This window comes from Malania oleifera, chromosome 2 (assembly GCF_029873635.1).
Source record: "Malania oleifera isolate guangnan ecotype guangnan chromosome 2, ASM2987363v1, whole genome shotgun sequence".
NCBI classification, from domain to species: Eukaryota; Viridiplantae; Streptophyta; class Magnoliopsida; order Santalales; family Ximeniaceae; genus Malania; species Malania oleifera.
Window position 1 is genome coordinate 83,048,780 of NC_080418.1, and position 22,764 is coordinate 83,071,543.

The window sequence follows — 22,764 nt, forward strand, 5'->3', positions numbered from 1 at the left end:
AATTTATTCAACACTAAAATAAAAACCAAGAAATACCAAAAGAATGGAGGAAAAGTACGTTAGAACCTTTATACAAAAGCAAAGGCGATATTTAAAATTATAATAATAATTATGGAATTAAGATTATGAGTCATACGATGAAATTATGGGAAAGGATAATTGAACATAGAACAAGACTAGAAACGATGATTTCAGAAAATCAATTTGGTTTTATGACTGGGAGATCAACGACAAAAGCTATTTATCTTTTAAGAAGTTTAATGGAAAATTTAGGGAAAATAAGAGGGACCTGCATATGATTTTTATTAACTTAGAGAAAGCATATGATGGAGTACCTTGGGAAGTTCTTTGGTGGGTCGTAGAAAAGAATGGGGTTTGCAATAGATATATTGAGATCATTAAGGATATGTATAATATAGTACTGACTGGCATTAGGACTGTGGGAGGGAAATCTAGAGATTTTCCAATCATAATAGGCGTACATCAAGGTTCTGCTTTGAGTCCTTATCTTTTTACTTTAGTAAATGATGAACTTACTAGGAATATCCAAAATGAGATCCCTTGGCTTATGTTGTTTGTAGATGATATCGTGTTGATTGATGATATAGTAGGAGCGAAGTAATATCTAAGATAGAAATTTTGAGAGCCACATTAGAGTCTAAAAGGTTTAGGATAAGTAAGAAGAAGACATAATATATGAAATATTATTTCAGTAATGTAAGGAGTAGCAATGGAGAGAAGATCAAAAATGAAAATCAAGAGATTAATAGCCCTAATAAATTTAGATATCTTGGATCTATTATGCAAGCAAAAGGAAAATTGAAGACGAAGTAGTACGTAGAATTAAAATAGATTAGGTAAAATGGAGGAGTGCGTTAGGCGTGTTGTGTGATCGAAGAACACCCTTCAAATTAAAAAGAAAGTTTTATAAGACGATTATTAGGCCAGCTATGCTTTACAGTTCCAAATGTTGGGCAACAAAGAAACAACATGTACAAAAAGTAAAAGTTGTTGAAATTCGATTGTTAAAGGGGATGAGTGGTTTAATATTAAAAGATAAAATAAGAAGCGAGCATATACGCAATAATTTAGGCATAGCACTGTTGAAAACAAGATTAGGGAGGGGCAGGGGCGGCTTAGATGGCTTGGGAATTTGAAAAAGATACCTAGTAAAGCACCTATGAAGAGGAGTGAGTTAGTTATTGCATCTGGCATGAAAAAGGGTAGGGATACACCTAAAACAACTTGGAATGAGGTAGTGAGGAAGGATTTAATAGCCCTTAATTTAATAGAGGAGAATGCTCTTGATCGGGTGATCTGACCGAAAAGGATTCATGTAGCCGACCCCACCCAGTGGAACATAGGGTTTGTTGTTGTTGTTGATATTGTTGTTGTTGTATCTTAAATTTAAAAATAATAATATTTTTTCTCTATATTTTCTGCCATCATGTATGTACATATTTGTGCACGTGCATAATTGCTTTGTTGATAGTCATTTTTTAACCAATAAAATAGCAAGACCTAGTTGAATATATGCAAAATTAAGCTATAAATTAGAGGAAAAAAAATTGCAACATATGGCGGTCAACCAGCCACTTATTGGTGATCAACCAACCCAACTTCCCTTCTCTAGATTTGGCGCCACTCGATAGTCGTCAATGGCCTCTGCAAGCAGTTGACTGGCCTAGTGAAAAACTTTTTGGGGTCTAGTGGGGGAGTCATAGGAATCATCAAGTGAGTTGAGATGAGATTTGTAAGTTTAGAAAGAAGGGGGTAAGGTATTGGTAAGTTGATGTCTAAGAACATTGCTTCTTTAGCTAAATGGCAATGGTGCTTCCCTCCAGAAGAATCGTCCCTTTGGCATAAAGTAATAAGAAGTTTGGGATGGATGAGAATGGGAGGGATACCAATGTTATTTCAACATGTCTTTTAAGGAGTCCGTGGAGGTTCACTTCTCTAATATATCCTTCATTCACCCCTTAAACTAAACTTGAGGTGGGGAGGAAATCTCGTATCTGTTTTTGATTAGTCTTTTTGTTTTCTAGAGTCTACACTTTAAGAGACCTCTTAATGATATGGAGATAGTGGAATTGTCATCTTCGTTATCTTTATTGAATGGTAATAACCTTTCTTTGTGGAGGGATGTTCGTTCTTGGTCTTTGGATTAGTCAGGAGTGTATCTCGCAAATCTTCTTTTGAATTTTTTATCCGTTCCAATTCTTCTTTCCCACTCTATTCTACTATTTTTGGAACGCCAAGGTTCCCCCAAAAATAAAGGCTTCAACTTGGTTGGTTGTGCTTAATAAGATAAATACTAATAACTTGCTGCAAATTAGGATACCTTTAAAGGCGCTCTCTCCACAAGTATGTGTGCTCTATTACAAGAACTCTGAGACAGCTTCTTATCTTCTTTTGCAATGTGAATTTGCTCGGAGGATTCAGAATTTACCTTTCAATATTATGGGAGAGAACTGGTTATATCATTCTACAGTGGAAGACTTGCCAGCCATCTCTTTGTAGGCTTTGGTAGGAGGAAGGATAGGGCAGCTTTATGGAAGTGTAGTTTTTTATTTTATTTTATTTGCAGTTTAATGGGGAATATGGAGGGAACGTAATGCTCAAATATTTTCTGGGTAAATTTTAAATTGGATGTTGGTTTGGGAAAAAATTCAGTACTTGGCCTCTTTGTGGTGTGTTGGTTATGGATTTTTCAGAGGGGCAAGCTTTGACGAGTTTAAGAGAGATTGAAGGAACACGCTGACTTGATGATCTCTTCTCTCTTGGTTGTTTTGTTTGTTTATTTCTTGAATGTCCTAGGTTTTCTCATGTGTTGTAAATTCTTTATCTATTAATGAAATCTTCTTTTGTTACAACAACAAAACCAAGTCTAAGTCCCACTAGGTGGGGTCGGCTATATGAATCATTTTCTGCCAATTTATGCAATCATGGACCATTCTTTTAACAGATTCAAGGATATTAAATCCTTACTCACTATCTCTTTCCAAGTTATTTTAGGTCTACCCCTACCCCTTCTACTACCTCCCATAGTAACTAACTCACTCTTCCTCACTAGCACACTATGTGTCCTACATTACAAGCGTCCACATCATTTGAGTCGCCCACCCTTTATCTTATCTTCTATAGGAACTACACCCAACTTACAACGAATATGTTCATTCCTTAATTTATTTTTCAGTGTTATACCACTCATCCATGTAAGCATTCTCATCTCAGCAACTTCTATTTTTTAAATATTCTGTTTTTTTGTTGCCCAACATTCTAATCGATATAGCATAACTGGTCTTATAGATGTCCTATAAAACTTCCCTTTTAATGTTAAGAGTACTCTACGATCACAAAGCACACTTAAAGCACTTCTCCATTGGGTATTCTACGATCACAAAGCACACTTGAAGCACTTCTCCATTTTACCCAACCTGCTTTAACTCTATATGCACATCATCTTCAATTTCTCTTTCAGCTTGCATAATAGATTCAAGGAATCGAAATCTACAAGTGCTATTTATTTCTTCATCTTCAAGTTTAACTTTGTCTCCAATATTCCTCCTACCATTACTGAAATTACATTTCATATATTTTTTCTTATTTCTAGTTATCCTAAAGCCTCTAGTTTCCACTTCTGTCCATAATTCTAACTCAGCCTCTACTTCATTTCTAGTTTCATCAATTAATACAATATCATCTGCAAACAACATACACCATGGAACCTCCTTTTGAATACTCTTAGTCAATTGGTCCATCACTAAAGCAAAAAGATAAGGGCTCAAAGCATATCCTTGATGTACACATATGGTGAATGGAAATTCTCTAGTTTCTCCATTTATAGTGCTTACACTAACCACTACTCCATCGTACATATCCTTAATGACATCAGTATACCTACAACATACACCCTCTTTTTCTAAAACCCACCATAGAACTTCCCTAGATATCCTATCATATGCTTTCTCTAAGTCAATAAATACCATATGCAAGTCCCTCTTCTTTTCCCTAAACTTTTCCATTAAACTTCTTAAAAGATATATAGCTTCTGTGGTAGATCTCCCAAGCATAAAACCAAACTGCTTTTTTGAGACCCTCATTTCTAACCTTAATCTTTATTCAACTAACCTTTCTCATAGTTTCATCGTATGACTCATAAGTTAAATTCCAGGATAGTTATTACAATTTTGATTATCTCCTTTATTTTTGTATATAGGTATTAAAATGCTTTTCCTCCATTCATCAAGATTTTTCTTAGTTTTTATAATTATATTAAATAAATTAGTTAAACATATAACTCCGTTATCACCTAAGCATTTCCAAACTTCAATTGGGATGTTGTCCGGTCCTATAGCTTTCCCATTTTTCATCTTTTTTAGTGCAAACTTAACTTTGTTAACTCTATTTTTGCAAATAAATCTCATATTTCTAGTCTTTTCCTCATTTTTCAAATCTAAGTTTAAGCCTTTATTAAATAAAAATTCAAACAATCCACTCAAGAACCGCATCTTAACAAGAAATTTTTTGTCCATGCAAAGTAACTAAAGGTCAATTGAATAAGTTAAAAAAATAAAAAATAAAAAATGCCACCTCCTGCATAAGTAAATAAGATTAGGTAAGGATTGTTTGAATGGACTGAATTTCAATACACTTCATGAGTATATAAGTGGTGCTAAGCAACCACTTTACCTAAAAGCTTAAGTTGTTAAATTGTGGGCCAATGCACCTGTAGTCTAATTGCAGATGGAGAGAACCAAACAATTAATAACACCCACTACATGAAATAAGATGACTTTTAACTACCACAAAAGAAACACGGACAACAAGACTAGAAACCATGACCTCCTAGCAAGCATAGGTCTGAGACCATGTTAAGAAACCACTTTATCTAAAAACTAAGCTGCTAGGTTGGGACCCAACAATGTATATATCAAGCTTTAACGAGTGGAAATGTTTAAAGAATCTATTCCCAATTTTTGAGACTCCAATATGCTAAAATATTCATATGACAGGGGATTAACAGCATTACTTTTTACAAAAAGGAATAGATTTCATTGAAGGAGACAGAATATAGATAGAGAGGAATACTAAATCCTCACAAGATGACATAGTTAACCAAATCAAAATGCTAATCCTGGAATTAACACATTGCATTTGATTCCTACATTTAGAGTCTGACACATGATATCCGTGATGGTGCTGCCCTCTCGTAAAAAACCATCTCTTCGCACTGCTCGCTAGTGTTCGAAATCATGGTGATAGTATGAACTGATGGTGGGGGTTTGTTCAATAGAGATTGAAGGGAAGTCCTTCAATGTGAGAAAGATAAGATAGTGATGTAGAACAAGAAGCAAGACTTTGGGAAGATCCATGTTGGAGACTACTTGAGAAGAATTGTATTGAGAATTGTTGGGTTTAATTAGTAGTTTATATGTGTTTAGTTTAATTAGTATAGTATGATGTGTATTTTGGGGCCTTGTTTATAATTTATGTGTAAAGTATGGGTTTGTTAGTAATTCATGTAGTTTTAGGGATATGTGTGCAAGTTTATGTGTTTAATATTTCTTATAAAAAGTGTGTGAAAGCCATGTTTTGGTTTAGTTGTTGATGAATTTGAATTGCTGATTGAACTTGAGTTCTCCCCCCTGGTGTTTCCTCTCTCCTCCTTTACCCTACCTTCTTCTCTTCTATTTCGTCTAATCTCTCCCATGGCTGCAGAACCTTGACGTTGCCCCTGCGTCATTTGGTATCAAACGGCAACTTCGATCTCCATTATTCCATTTCAATCCCCCCATCAGACCCTTCTCTCTCTTTTCTTCTGCCCTGTTCTTCTCCCCCTCTCTTCTTCTCTTCTTCTAATTTTCTCTTCTAATTCTCACAATTCTCTCTATTTCTGACTTCTTCTCTTCTTCTCCCGTCTTCTCTATTCTGATCTCCTGTTCTGTCCCAAATCCCCTGCTGCCCAGCAGCCTTCTGCCCTCTTTCTTCTTCTCTGTTTTCCTTCTCCTTCTCTTCTTCTTCTTCTTCTTCTTCTTCTCCTCTTTAATTCTCTCCCATAACTCTCAACACTCTCATTTCTGAATTCTGTTGCTATCTCTCGGCAGTTTCTGCCCAGCAACTCCTCCAACCTCCCATCTTCTTTTTTCTCTCCTTCAATTTCTTAATTCTCCCTCTCTTTCAGTTTAAAAAAAAAAAAAAAGAAAAACTGAACAGCAGTTCTTTAATTTCTGAACTTTTCAGAAAATTCCAGCCATGTCCCATTTTTCAAAACCCTAACTTCCAGTTTAGACTCTACAACACCACCCAGATCACCAAAAAATAATCCCCCGAAACCCTTCCCCACCAATTTTCATTGCCCTCTGACCACCGGAGGACACTCCATGCGCCAACCAAAACATCTCCAGCCGTCAGCACTTCAAAAACCCTAATCTCCTGTGCTTTTCTCATTACACCTCCAGCACTACTATACTCACCATCCCTTGATCTCCCTTCCCCCCAAAACTCATCACCGGAAAGTCGTGGCCAGTGGCTCACATGCCCCATGCGCCGGCAACCTGCAAGTGGGACTCTACCCAAGTCTTCTCCTGGTTTTAGTTTCGTGAGAATTTGGTCCAGCCATGATATTATGGGTTTCCTCCGCGATTTTTTTATATGCAAGGAGATATTTTGCTTGTGGATACAACATATTGCAAGCAAGGGTGATAATAAGGTACAAAACCCTGGAATTATCGCTGCCAACATCAAAAATCAGGTTTTGTTGCTGTAATTTGTGCATTTTCTTTGTGAATTTGTTTCATTTCAGCAGGACAATCAATCTCAAGTTGAATTAAGATAAATTTTGAGGATTGGGAGTAAGGCTTGTGGGAAATTGTGTTAAAGGGTTGTGATATATAGATGCAGCATGTATATGCATAAATGCAGCAACATGGTGACAAATTATAGGAAAAAGAATGCCATTTGCCAAAATTTAGGTGCAATTTCAAGCTTTTCAACACCTTTCTCAAATGTGGAGAAAAGGTTTTCAAAATCATCATTGATGGAAGATGTCCAATGAATGTGGTTTCCATAAATGGAGTTACTTGAATTGCAGCTTCATCCAGAACCTCACCCACAGCCTTATTTAGTGTTGATAAGCCTACCATACATGTTTCCAAGAGATGTTCGGTTCCTATCCAAATGGGTGAATGTTTGGCCAATGCTTGGTGTGATATCATACCTAGGAAGATTGGTCATGTACTCCTTGGTTCTTCTTGGTTGGATAATTTGGGTGTGACTCAAGGACATGAGAACGTGTATGTCTTCCACTATAATGGAAAGAAAATCATCTTGAAGCCTGCTCTATCAACCAACCAAGACAAAGAATATGAAATTATTGATCATGTCAAAGTTATTAAACTTGAAGACACTACATGCAAGGCAATGAATGTGTTTGAAGGCATCCAAAGTCTTTCAAACACTCCTACTGTAGAGTTTGTCATCCCCGATGAGTTCATTGATGCTAATTCTCAAGTCAAATCTATGATGCTGCCAATGGAACATGGTTTCATCTCTCATTGAGGTGCTGGCTTTCAAAAAAATCCAAGTTTGTGTCTCCCTTTTGATTCTCCAACATTTCAAAATTCAAGGCCAAATTTTTTCTAAGGGAGAGTTGATTTAGGACAAGAAGCAAGACTTTGGGAAGATCCATGTTGGAGACTACTTAAGAAGAACTGTATTGAGAATTGCTGGGTTTAATTAGTAGTTTATTATGTGTTTTGTTTAATTAATATAGTTTTATGTGTATTTTGGGGCTTCTTTTGTAATATTTGTGCAAGTATGGCTTTGTTTGTAATTCATGTGGCTTTAGGGGTATGTGTGTGATAATCAGGCTTTCTTATAAATAGTGTGAAAGTCATTTTGTGGGTTAGTTGTTGATGAATTTGAATTGTTGATTGAACGTGAGTTCCCCCCCTCCCCCCGGCGGTATATCCTCTCTCCTCCCTTCCCCTCCCTTCCTCTCTTCCATTTCTTCTAATCTCTCCCATGGCTGCAGAGCCTTGATGCTTCCCCTGCATCAGATAGGGGAGGTTGCAGTTCTGTTTGCCTTTGACAAGAACCATAAGTGCAATCGATGGGTACGTCTCTCATTAGTTGCGGCTTCATGGTTTCCTCAGGGATTCTCATCTTACGGACGTAGGTAGTGTAAGAGTTTTCGAAGAGTCTTAGTGGAGTACGTCAATTACTAGATGGGGATTCATGCGATTAGGGCAGGGAAGTTCATGGAAATAGGGCATGGATGGAGGGGTAAAAGTATTCCATTTTTGTTCCTGGGGCTGAAAGGGGATGGATGGTCTCAATTCGAGGATGCATTCATTGCTTTGGAGAGTTCTTGTCAGTCTGGATCTAAGAAAACAGATAACAAGAGGAACGATAATCGTTCATAGAGTCAGATTGTCTCAGGCAGCGCAAGTGATGATGGAGGTCACTTGATTCCTAAGAGCGTGCATGAGGGGGTCTACACGAGCTGCGGGGGAAGAATGAATGAGAAGTTCACTTCGTCAGCTTCGCACAACCAATCGAACCAAAAAGGGTATTGCTTCCAGCTGAGCATCTGAGATCAGAGGCGGCTAGGGTTTCCTGCAGGGGTAATGAGTTGATGAAGATTGAGTGGGCTGGGCCTGGTCTGACTATAAATATGGATTTGGGCTGGCTGTTAGAGAATAATAAGCCTCTTTCAAACTCTTTGCTGGGCTTGCTGATGAAGGAGGCCCAAGAGTAGTCTTATAATTTAACACTGGGTCGGGCAAATATCAAGAGCAGGCCCATACGACCTTACAGGTCCCAAACCAAAAGGAAGTCCTCCAGCTCAAAACTGGGGAGGCTATGGGAGGTCAGAGATTTTCAGAGCAGAAGCAAGATGATCAATGGTTAATTTCAACAAGACACAGGATAATAATCCTAAGTTGCGTTCCTCTTCAAGTAACATCCTCGGCAAGCATCAGGAAGGGTTTTCCAGTATAACATCAAAGAGCAGGCAATGGAAGTAGGAAATCAAGAGGGATTAGAGGCTGGTGTCGACAGGATTAATAGAAAAGAAGAAGATCGATTGGGTAGGAAATCTGGTGTCAGGATTAATTCTGAAAAATCTAAGGTCCTAAAGTATACACTCGCCTAAAGGCTGCAATGATGGATGCAGAAATGAAGAAATTACATGAAGCAGAAAGAGAGCACTCCAGCGAGATAAAGCCAAAGACTATAAGGAGAGATTCTGAAGGAGAGTTGAGCATAATGGAAGATACGCTTGCTAAGATGAAGGATAGCAAGTGATGGAGTTAGCAAAACAAAGGAGGCTAAGAAATGGGGAGATTGTTCAGATAGCGATAGTAATGGCATCAGGAGTTTGACTATGGTGGTGATTTGCTGTTCGATGAGATTCAGAAAAAATATGGTTATGTTTCTGATTCTTGCAATGTTCTGGGGGATCTATCATATGTACATCCTACCCTGATAGAAGGATTGGAGGGGGTTCCTGTTTTTGAGGATGATGGTTTGGATAACAAACAACAGTGCAATGTTGGAATTTTACCTACACCAGTGGAGGTGATCTCTAGAAAGGACTTTGAAGCCCAAGATATAATGGAAAAATTGGATTTAAAAATTTGGGATGCTGGTGGAATGAAGTGCGCTTTGATGGCAAGTACAAGGCGAAGAAGGGTCAGAGGGAGCTTGCAAATTTAAAGTACTTGGTGAATTATACCAGAAAGGGATTGAAAAGGGGTTTTCTTAGATAGGAGTACTTTTCAATTCTTTTTTATTTTCTACTTTTTATTGATTAATTTTAATTTTCATCTTTCCTATTATTTTTTGTTTTGTTTCCGTTTTTTATTTTTTCAGGTGGACTTCTTGTCACCTTAGGTTGTAACTTCTCTTTCTCTCTCTAACATATACCTTCTTTTCTTATTTTAAAATAATTAATTAATTAATTAATTAATTAAAAATAAAAAATAAAACACATTGCCTTCACATTTCAAGTTTAGAGTTGCACCTTATTGTGAGATCTATCGACTGCAACAACCTCTCCTTCATCCTTCATAAGAATAGCAATTGCAGTTGTTTTCCCACCGGGAGCTGCACACATGTCCAATATTCGTTCTCCCTGTTGAGGATCTAAGACACAAAGGAGCATGGGGAACATAAAAAATAAAATGTTACACAAGCAAAGAAACTCTCTTGTAGAAAACCTAACCAAATGCCCACATGCAGCATACTTAAAAAAAAAAAATCAACATTTCATATTTAACTCATATTGCACCACATTTATAGATTCAAACACAACAGAAAGAAGATAAAAATCAAGATGTATGGTACCTATCAATATTATATGAACCATGTGAGATGTTTTTTTTTATATAGGAAAAGAAATATGTTAAGAAAGAGGACAGAAATTACAACCTAGGAGAGGACAAGCAATCCTCAAAGCAAGAAGGAAAAAAAACAAAAAAAAGAAAAGGCCTTCCCATTGTAGTTGACAGAGCTCTGCAAATTTAAAACCTAAGAAGCCCTAAATAAGAAAACCCCATTAAACCCTGTTAAAGCTTGATATATATTGTTGGCCCACAACCTAACAGCTTAAGCTATTAGGTAAAGTGGTAATCTGGCATGGAATCAGAGCTGATTGCCAGGAGGTCATGGGGTCTAGCCTTATTGCCCGCATTTATTGTGTGGTGCTTAAAAAATTATTGTATTCCCTGTAATAGGTGTTCTATCATGTCTTTATCTCTCCACATGCAGTCCGGCTGCACGTGCTGGGGACTGTTAAAGCTTGATATTTATCGTTCACCCACAACCTAACAGCTTAAGCTTTCAGATGAAGTGATAATCTAACAAACCCCTCCCATCATAGTTGACAGATCTCTACGGATTTGTTATTCAGTGTCCTTTCTTCATTTTTAGCACCATCAAGTGAACTTCATTCCCTCCGGGTTCAGCCAGCCACAATCCTATATCCAATATATTTTCAGCTTCAACATCCTTTGCAGTAACCTCCTCCAGAGGGATGCTAAAATCCCAACACCGCATTGACTACTCACTGCCAAATCTTCACCCCAAATGCACTTAAAAAAATAGACATGTCCTCCAAACCTGAAGAAGTCACATAATAAATATCCCCGAGCAGTTCAGAAGAATCAGAAACACACGCAAATTTTTCAAAACTCATCCAACAATAAACTACCATCACAGGGAAAATGACTGTCATATTCCCCATCATTTTCTGAAACATCACCCATTTCTTTTCCTCCACAATATGACATCCTCTATTATCCTTCTCTAAGCTTGGCTTAGAACAATTCTAAGATTCCTCAACCTAAAATAACCTAACAATACCCTACAGAATCACTTTTTAAGGCGTGAGAGGATCAAAATCCGATCCTACCCAAAAATAATTATTAAAAAAAAACAGAGAGAAATTGATAATATGATTAAGAACCCAAAAGCATGAAATGTACTAATGAGTTAAGTATGTGACTTTGCCATAAGGTTTTGGACGGCATCAACAAGAAACAAGTCAGAAGGATCAGAATTCAATATTTAAAAATAAAGAGATTAATAATGTGGATAAGAACCCAGAAGTATGTAATCTAGGAATGATGTGATGATGCAACGTTGCCATAAGTTTTTGGATGACATATCAATACACATTTGCATAGTGAGTCGTGACATTCTTATGAGTTGTTATAACCCCATTAATTTCTATTTTATTCCCATCCTACTCCGTTGTGGGAACAAAAAGTAACTGTTGATGGTTATCTTAGTCATTAGCATTGTTAGAGTGTGTGTTATGTTAACAAGAGTTAGTAACATAATGGTCACTGTATGCACTTTGACATATATTATAAATAAAGGTACAGACCTATCATTATAAGTAGGTCTTCCATTTCACCCAATTATTAACATGGTATCAGAGCAAGATTCTGAGACCTAAACCCTAATTTTCACACCACCATTAAAACAGAAGCCCAAAACTCTAAACCTGCAGCATGTCTACCATCGTAAAAAGAATTTCCAGCAACACTATAGCCCTAAAAAAATGGCCAGCAGCTGCCAGAAACCCGAGAAGTTGCAGGAAAATTAATGGGCGACACTGCTAGCTCAGGAACATAAAATCTACAATATATTTTGCAAAAACAACACCGTAGTCACCCACAGACGATGCAGATCTGCCCCCTACTGAAATCTCATCTCCAGCAGTTACCCCACATGCCCTCAAAGTTGTTTGTCAATGTGTATTGAGTTTATTGAGATTGAAATTATATTTACTGTGTTTTTTGATTGGTACGTGTGGGCTTGTGGTTTGCATCAGTTGTCGAAGTTTGTTTACGTTGGGATTGAGTTGGTAAATTTGAAAAACATGGTGCCTGCTGTGTGTTTTTTATTTGCTGCTCTATCAAGGTTGTATTTGTGTTGGTGAGTTTGAAAAATATGGTGCCTGCTGTGTGCTTTTGATTTGCTGCTCTATCAAGGTTGTATTTGTGTTAGGAAGGAGTTCCCAAATCCCAAAAGGGTGTCTCCCTCATCAGTTACTTTTTTCAGTGAACAGCATACTATAGCTGTTTCAGAAGAAGAGTATTTAAAGTTCCTGCAGTATCAGGCATCCCAACAAGCATCTCATCACATTGCATATTTTGCTCAGAAAAGTAACCATACCATTTGTATGTCATCCAGTATCTCTCCCACTAGTCCCAGGTTATCGACTCTACTGCTACTGACCATATGACAGGTGTCGCCAACTTCTTTTCTACTCTCCAGTATTCTACAAATCTACCTTGAGTTACCATTGCTGATGGGTCCACTATTGCTACTAAGGGAAAAAGAACAGTAAATCCTACTCCCTCCATCTCTCTTTCTTTTGTTCTCTACATTCCTTAATCTCCCTTTAATCTCATGTCTGTTAGTAAAATTACAAACTCACTAAATTGCTCTGTAACCTTCTTTCCTAATTTTGTTCCTATTCAGGATCTGAAGACGAGGAAGACGATTGGCACAGGAAATAAGGCTGAGGGACTTTTCTACTTTCAGTCGCTCTCTTCTCCTATTTCCTGTAGTGTTGCGGTCAAACCACATCAAATCCATTGTCATCTTGGTCATCCATCATTGGACAAGTTAAAATAGCTAGTAGCTTCTTTGAATTCAATGTCTACCCTCGATTGTGAGTCTTCAATTAGGAAAGCACCATCGTGTTCGCTTTGCCTCCCAAGCCAATAAAAGAGTTATTAGCCCTTTTATGTTGGTGCATTCCGATGTTTGGGGTCCTAGTCGTGTCACATCAAAGTTGGGGTTTCGATATTTTGTCACTTTTGTCAAAGACTATTCCAGAAAAACTTGGTTGTATTTGATGAAAGATCGTTCTAAGTTGTTTAATATCTATTGTGTCTTCTATTCTCAAATAAAAACTTAGTTTGATATGCTAGTCCGAATACTTCGTAGTGATAATGCTGAAGAGTACTTCAATATTCAATTCATTACCTATATGAAGAACTCTGGCATGATCCATTAGTCATCATGTGCCCACACTCCACAACAAAAATTGAGTTGCAGACAGGAAAAAAGAAACATGTTCTTGAAGTCACTCGAACTCTTTTGTATCAAATGAATGTCCCCAAAGTTTTTTGGAGTGATGTGCTCACTACTTGCTCTCTCATCAATAAAATGTCATCTTCTGTCCTTGGTGGTAAAATCTCATATTCAATTATCTTCCCTAAGGCTCCTTTGTTCTTTCTTCCTCCTCATATATTTGGTTGTATGTCCTTCGTTCATCAATTAAATCCAGGAAGGGATAAATTGGATCTTCGTGCTATCAAATGCACTTTTCTGGGTTATTTCTATACTCAAAAAGGATATTGATGTTATAGTCCCACTTTACATCGATTCTTTGTCTCTGCTGATGTCATTTTTTTTTTATTCTACACCGTACTATTCTAATTCCTTGAGTTCTATCGACCTTGGTGAGTCTCTTCCTCATCCTAGCCTTCCTAATCCTAACTTATTTACTTCATCTAGTACTCTTGCATCTTCATCTAGTTTGAGTCCTCATCACTTGGACTGTCCCAATCTACAAGTGTACACACAATGACTCAAGGGAGGAGAGCCTCCTCCAGCTTCGACTTCTATGCCTCCAACTTCCTCATTAGATGATCCTCTTCCCCCAGTGGTTGATCCTCCTATAGCTATTCGAAAAGATCAATACACTGATACCTAGCATCCAACCTCTAATTTTGTTTCTTATGATTTCTTGTCATCCTTATTGATATGAACCCACGAGCTCCGATTGCACATGATGATCTGCACATGCCAAGCGGACCCATCACAAGAGCTGGAGCCAAGAAGGTCAAGGAGGCTATGCAAGGACTAATTGACAAGTTGCTTGAGCAAGAGTCAATGAGGGCCATGGACACTAAAGAAAAGGACTTTCTTGAAGAGCCTAAGATGGTAAATTGTCTAAAGACGTGTGAAGCTGGAACCTTAAGCCAATAAGGGTTGTTTGGGAAATTTTATGGACTAAATAGTGGGCCAATTGTGTCGATTAAGCATGACATGTGACTTACACATGTTTCATTAAATGACATGACACATGGCATGTGACTTGCACATGTTTCATTAAATGACATGGCAAGCTTAAGGTTATGTGGAGCTATTTTATTGACCAGATTGATGTCATAGCCTATTTTTATTGGCCGAACTAATGTCATGGGTTTCTTTTATTTTCTATAAGTAGCCAACTCACTATTGTATTAGAAAGATATTTTTTGATTGAATACAATTCCAAGTGAGGTTTATTTCTCTTCAAGTTCTTCATTGAACTTTCACCAAACTTATCAAAGGTGCTACCTTTGTGGCGTTCATCCATTGATTTGATATTCTGGGTTTGTGCTTCACGTCAAGCAATAGGTCAAGGATCCACTACCATGTCGAATCTTATTTTGGGTTTGGGGTTTTGATAAATCTGATTTGGGGTCTCTGGACGTTCATTCTTGGGGTTCCACATCATTTGGTATCAGAGCTTTGGTTCAAATCAGGTTTTATCTATCTTATTTTTCTTGTTTGCTTTTGAAAATTCTTTGATCTTATAATCATTTATCCTTATTTCATATTCTTCTGTCATCAGATCTACCTATCTTGTTTTCTTGTTTTCAAAATTTTCCATCTCTTCTTTAATATCGTCCATCATCAAGACTGAATCTTTTGTGGCTGGAAATAGCAAGAAACACAATAAGGTCGATTAGAGCACATTAAAAAAACAAAAAACAAAAAAAGCCACTTTGTGCATTCAAAAAAAAAAAAAAAAAAAGAAGAGGAAATATTTTGCATTCAAAAAAAGAAGAAAAAAAGAGGAGGCAACAGCTTATTATTTTGATTTGTGTTTGAATATATCCTTGGTCGAGTTGGTTATTTTGTTCCATTGAATTTCTTCTTATTTCGTTCGTGTCATTATTGTTTTCATGACTTCTTTTTGTCTTTCCTTCGTTGTTTTGTGTCCTGATTTAGTTGTTCTATTGTTATTTTCATTGATATCTTGTTTCTAATTCATTGATTCAATTGTTGCGTTTGGTTGAACTATTGGTTTGTTTGGGATTAGTTCACTAAAGAACTAAAAGAGAAATCCTGATTGGTAAGAGGCAATGAAAGTAGAGAGGCAACTCAAACACAAGGGTGAAAACAAGCATGCTACAACAACTTCGGCTTCCCATTCCACATGGAAACCGAATTGGGGGAAATCAAAAGAAGAAAGGGTTTTTTCAAAATCCAAGGAAGAGAAGGAGAAAGGCAAAGACAAAGTGGGCAGCCATGAAAAAGGTATAACTTCTTCTCAACCTAGTAGGTACAGAAATACCAAGTGTTTTAGGTGTTTGGGTACTGGCCATATTGCATCACAATGCCCAAATAAAAGAGCAATGATTATGAGAGATGATGGTACTATTGAGACCGATGATGAAGAGAGTGATCATGAGTCCATGCCTTCACTAGAAGATTCTAGTGATGTTGAGTATGTTGTCCATGGCGAAGCATTAGTAACTAGGAGAGCTTTAAACATGCACGTGGTGAAAGATGAAAATAAGGAGCAGCGTGAGAATATATTTCATACTCAATGTTACATCCATGACAAGGTGTGTAGTATGATCATCGATTGAGGGAGTTGCACTAACGTAGCTAGTACCACATTAGTAGAGAAGTTGGGGTTGCAATGCATAAAACATCCTAGGCCTTACAAACTTCAATGGTTGAATGAGCGTGGGGAGGTTAGGGTGAATAAGTAGGTGTTGATTGTATTTTAAATTGGAAAATATTCCAATGAGATTCTATGTGATGTGGTCCATATGCATGCTAGTCACATCTTATTGGGCAGACCATGGCAATATGATCGACATGTCACTTATGATGGGTTCAACAATGGGTATTCCTTCATAAAAGATGGGAGGAGTGCGACCCTTGTACCATTGACTCCTAAGTATGTGTATGAAGATCAAATGTGATTAAAAAGAGCAAATGATGAGAAAAACAAAAAAGAGACTGAGAATAAAACAAAAGGAAAGGCAGAGAGCATTGAGGAAAAAAACAGGAGAGGAAATGAGGGCAAGAGAAAAGCTGAAATTAGAAAAAAAAAAAAAAAAAAAAGAGTGGTAAAAATGAGGGAAAAACAGCGAGAGAGGAAAAACTAAGTTTGTATGCAAAAGAAAAAAAGTGTAAGAAAGCTTTTTATGCACAAAGACCTCTAGTTGTACTCATGTACAAGGAGGCATATTTGAGCACTAACGAACTCACCTCTTCCTTGCCTAGTGTTGTTGTTTCTTTGCTGCAGGAATACAAGGATGTCTTTCTTGTGGACGTGCCCAATGGTTTGCCACCAATTAAAGGAATTGAGCATCAGATTGACTTCATCTCCAGGGCTACGATTCCTAACCGTCCAGCCTATAGGAGCATCCCCAAGGAGACTAAGGAACTTCAAAGACAAGTTGAGGAGCTGCTAGCCAAGGGGCATGTGAGGGAGAGCATGAGTCCGTGTGCGGTACCCGTGCTATTAGTACCGAAGAACGATGGATCATGGAGGATGTGCATGGACTGTAGAGCCATCAATAAAATCACTGTAAAGTATCGTCACCCTATCCCTAGACTAGATGACATGTTAGATGATTTGCATGGCTCTTGCATTTTTTCAAAAATTGATTTAAAAAGTGGCTACCATCAAATAAGAATGAAACCGGGTGATGAATGGAAAACTGCATTTAAGACAAAGTACGGTTTGTATGAATGAATGGTTATGCTATTTGTTCTCACCAATGCACCTTGTACTTTTATGCGCTTGATGAATCATGTGTTGCGTGCATTTATAGGCAGATTTGTTGTTGTCTACTTTGACGACATCCTAGTGTACAGCAAGAATCTTGATGATCACTTGGATCATTTGAAAGGTGTACTGGATGTTCTTAAAAAAGAAAAATTGTTTGCTAACCTAAAGAAATGTAATTTTTGCATGGAAAAGGTTATTTTCTTGGGTTATATGGTGAGTGCTAAAGGCGTAGAAGTGGATGAGGAAAAGGTGAAAGCAATAAAAGATTGGCCAACACCTAAATCTGTGACTGATGTACGTAGTTTTCATGGGTTGGCTAGTTTTTATATGCGGTTTGTGAGAGATTTTAACACCATTGTTGCACCTTTAATTGAAGTGATAAAAAAGAACGTGGGGTTTAAATGGGGTAATGCACAAGAACATTCCTTTAAAATGCTTAAAGATAGGTTATGTTCTGCTCCATTGTTGCTTTTACCTGATTTCACTAAAACTTTTGAGATTGAATGTGATGCTTCCGGGATTGGTATTGGAGCTGTTTTGATGCAGGATAAGTGTCCCATGGCATAATTTTGTGAAAAGCTCAATGGGGCAGCATTGAACTACTCCACATATGATAAAGAACTGTATGCCTTGGTGAGGGCATTCGAGACGTGGCAACACTACTTGTGGCCTAAAGAATTCGTGATCCACTCTGATCATGAATCATTAAAGCATTTGAAGGGGCAAGGTAAGCTAAATCGTTGCCATGCCAAATGGGTAGAGTTCATCGAAACCTTCCCATATGTCATTCAGTACAAGCATGGGAAAAAGAATGTCGTGGCTGATGCGCTTTCTCGCACGTATGCCTTAATTACTACACTTAGCACTAAGCTATTGGGTTTTGAGTACATAAAGGATTTATATGCTAAAGATTCTGATTTTGCTAATGTGTATGAGGCATGTAATAAAGTTGTGTTTCATAAATCCTATAGGAATGATGGATATTTGTTTAGGGAGAATAGAATTTGTGTGCTTAACTGCTCCCAAAGAGAATTGCTTGTGCGAGAGTCACATAGCGGGGGTTTGATGGGACATTTTGGGGTACAAAAGACTTTAGATATTCTGCATGAACACTTCTTTTGGCCACATATGCGTAGAGATGTAGAGAGAGTGTGTTCTAGATGCATTTCATATAAACAAGCTAAGTCTAAGATCTTACCTCATGGCCTTTATACTCCTTTGTCTGTACCTAGTGAACCTTGGGTAGACATTTCAATGGATTTTATATTAGGTTTGCCTAGGTCCAAAGGGGGTATCGACTCTATATTTGTGGTGGTTGATAGATTTTCTAAAATGGCACATTTTATTCCTTGCCATAAAACTGATGATGCCACAAATATAGCCAATTTATTTTTTAGGGACATTGTGCGATTGCATGGCATTCCTAGGACAATTGTGAGTGATAGGGATGTTAAATTCCTTAGCTACTTTTGGAAGGTTTTTTGGGGAAAGTTAGGAACTAAGCTATTGTTTTCTACTACTTGTCATCCTCAAACCGATGGGCAAACCGAAGTAGTTAATCGGACTTTAGCTACCTTATTGCGGTCATTCAAGGGAATATAAAATCATGGGAAGAATGCATACCACTTGTTGAGTTTGCTTATAATAGAACTGGGCATGCTTCTACTAATTTTTCTCTATTTGAAATTGTTTGTGGTTTTAATCCTTTGACTCCATTGGATTTGATGCCGCTACCTATGAATGAGATAGCTAGCTTAGACGGACGACACAAGGCTGACTTGGTGAAGAGGATCCATGAACAAGCACGGCAGCACATCGAAAAGAAGAACCGACAATATTCATCTCACGCTAATAAGGGGCGCAAGTTCGTTACTTTTGAACCGGGAGATTGGGTATGGGTGCATATGAGAAAAGAAAGGTTTCCTACTAAAAGGAAAACAAAGCTACAACCGAGGGGTGATGGACCTTTTCAAGTGGTAGAAAAGATCAACGATAATGCATACAAGTTGGATCTACCAAGTGAGTATAAGGTCAATGCAACTTTCAATGTTTCTGATTTATCCCTTTTTGATGTAGGTGATGATTCGAGGATGAATCTTTTTTAGGAGAGGGGGAATGATATGAACCCACAAGCTCCGATTGCACAGGATGACTTGCACATGCCAAGCAGACCCATCACAAGAGCTGGAGCCAAGTAGGTTAAGGAGGCTATGCAAGGACTAATCGACAAGTTGCTTGAGCAAGAGTCAATGAGGGCCATGGACACTAAAGAAAAGGACTTTCTTGAAGAGCCTAAGATGGTAAATTGTCTAAAGACGTGTGAAGCTGGAACCCTAAGCCAATAAGGGTTGTTTGGGAAATTTTATGGACTAAATAGTGGGTCAATTGTGTCGATTAAGCATGACATGTGACTTACACATGTTTCATTAAATGACATGACACATGGCATGTGACTTGCACATGTTTCATTAAATGACATGGCAAGCTTAAGGTTATGTGGAGCTATTTTATTGACCAGATTGATGTCATAGCCTATTTTCACTGGCCGAACTAATGTCATGGGTTTCTTTTATTTTCTATAAGTAGCCAACTCACTGTTGTATTAGAAAGATATTTTTTGATTGAATACAATCTCAAGTGAGATTTATTTCTCTTCAAGTTCTTCATTGAACTTTCACCGAACTTATCAAAGGTGCTACCTTTGTGGTGTTCATTCATTGATTTGATATTCTTGGTTTGTGCTTCACGTCAAGCAATAGGTCAAGGATCCACTACCATGTCATATCTTATTTTGAGTTTAGGGTTTTGATAAATCTGATTTGGGGTCTCTGGATGTTCATTCTGTGGGTTCCGCATCACTTATACTGCTGTTTTGTTAACCCTTATACTATTGTTTTGTTAGTACCCTATCTTCTATTGCTCTTCCCAAGTCTATTTCTGAAGCCCTATCACATTCTGGGTGGAGGAATGCAATGATAGAAAAGATGCATGCTCTATAGGATAATGATACTTGGGACTTGGCACATCTTCCTCCTGATAAATCTATGGTTGGTTGTTATTGGGTCTATACTATGAAGGCTAATCCAAATGGTTCCCTAGCTCAATTGAAGGCTTGCCTTGTTGCTTAAGGATATACTCAGGTGTATGGCCTAGACTATTCAAACACATTCTCCCATGTAGCCAAACTTGCTTTAGTAAATTTGTTCATCTCCTTAGCCACCACCTATCACTAGCCTCTACACTAGTTAAACGTGAAGAATGCTTTCCTACATGGTGATCTTCAGGAGGAGGTCTATATGGAGCAACCACCTGGGTTTGTTACTCAGGGGGACTCAGGCATAGTGTGTCAGCTCAAGAAGTCACTATATGAGTTAAAACAGTCTCCGAGGGGATGGTTTGGTCACTTCAATGCTATATTACTTGAGTTTGGCCTTCAATGGTGTGCAGTAAATCATTCTGTATTTTATCGTCATACTCCATCCAGAAGGATTCTACTTATTGTGTACGTCAATGATATTGTGATTACTAGTGATGATAATCAAGGTATTCAGAACCTAAAGCATTTCTTGCAAACTAAGTTTTAGACAAAGGATTTAGGACATTTAACTGCTTCATATAGAAGTATCAAGATCTCGTACTGGAACTATCTTGTCACAAAGGAAGTATATTATTGATCTTTTAGATGAGACTGGATTGTTGGGATCCAAACATGTTGATACACCTATGGATCCTAATAGTAAGCTAGTGCCAGATATGGGTGATTTGTTGCCCAACCCAAGATGATATCAGAGACTTGTGGGAAAGTTGAATTATCTCACAGTCACTCGGTCGGATATATCTTTCACAACAAATTTTGTGAGTTAGTATGTTGATTCTCCAAGAACAAGTCATTGGGATGCAATAATTCACATCTTGAGATATCTCAATGGTGCACCTGGGAGAGATCTCTTATATCAGGATTGAGGCACACTCATATTCAGAGATATACTAATGCAGATTGGATCAGGTCACCTTTCGATAGAAGATCTACAATCAGGTATTGTATCCTTGTTGGTAGAAACTTGGTTTCTTGGAGTAAGAAACAAACTGTGGTGGCCAGGTCAAGTGCTGAGTCAAAGTATAGGGCAACGGCTCACACTACATGTGAACTTATTTGGCTGAAGAACATGTTGGAAGAACTAGGTTTCCAACATTCTCAATCTATGGAGTTGATATGTGATCAAGCTGCCATTCATATTGCTTCCAACCCGGTCTTCCATGAGCAGACAAGCCACATTAAAATTGATTGCCACTTTGTTCGAGAGAAACTTGTGCAAAAGCTCATTACCGTCACTTATGTGAAGTTTGATTTGCAGCTGCTGATTTATTTACTAAAGCCTTGGGGGTGCTCATGTTAAATTCATTTGTAACAAGCTAAGAGCATATGATATATATGCTCTAGCTTAAGGGGGAATGTTGATGGTTATCTTAGTCATTAGCATTGTTAGTGTGTGAGTGTTATGTTAACAAGTAATAGTAAGGCAATTATGGTCACTATATGTACTTTGACATATATTATAAATAAAGGGAGAGTCCTATCATTATGAGTAGGTCTTCCATTTCACCCAATTATTCAACAGTAACCTTATTGCAAAGCATAATTTAATCGGTGGTGGTTGGAAAAATCATAAATGATTATTTAACCTAAACTGAATTTACTTTAATGTGATGCATTGAATTGTCATAGTTTTTTATAGCAAAAGACGAATATCATTAATAGATTAAGAATGTACAACCAGAAGAAAGTAAGACATCTCCTTAACAATGTCTGGACAAATCCAGACAAAAAATAAAGGAAAAACGAAAAAACTAAAACGACCAAAACAACCAACGCAAACTAACAATCCAACACATAATCGCGCTGAATATTGGAAAAGTTCACACCCCCCCCCCCTTTTAAAATTCCCCGGCCCCACACACCAAAGAGAAGCCAAATAACGTATCTTTTCCCAAACCAACAAATGCGACTTCTCAACTCACCCAAAATACGCCTAGATAACCAAATAACTTATTCCATATCCTCCAAGCATAATCACAATGCACAAAACAGAAGTGATGTAGATTCTGAACAATTAAAACAAAGAACACAGATTTTTAGAAAAGAGAACCTCCAAAGCTCTCCTGGCTTGTAACAAGTTATTGGTATTAATTCTATCAAATGCGACCAACCACAAGAAGTCCCTCATCATCTTCTTAATCTTTCCAACAACCCCCACCGGAACCTTTAAAAATAAAATAAAATAAAAAAGTATGAAGGGACACTAGAAAGATAAGCCTAGACGAGACTAATTCTACTATCGAGAGAGGAAAAATAAAGCACCTTTCCACCCATCTAATCTCTTAGAAATCCTTTCCACAACAGAATCCCAAAAACTAACAAATCTAGGGTTACCCCCCAA

General features: G+C 37.6%; 1 protein-coding gene across 16 annotated transcripts in view; it reads right to left on the minus strand.

The window, feature by feature from the left end:
* Window positions 1-22,764, minus strand: part of LOC131149194 (rRNA (cytosine-C(5))-methyltransferase NOP2C) — a 169,378-nt gene that overhangs the window by 88,696 nt on the left and 57,918 nt on the right. For all 16 annotated transcript variants that reach the window (XR_009135167.1, XR_009135166.1, XR_009135165.1 and 13 more), the window contains one exon: window positions 10,028-10,149. Coding sequence is in view for 10 of the 16 variants with exons in the window: in XM_058099426.1 (XP_057955409.1) it covers window positions 10,028-10,149 (122 nt within the window). In the remaining 6 variants the exon portion in view is untranslated. The remainder of the gene's footprint in view (window positions 1-10,027; window positions 10,150-22,764) is intronic.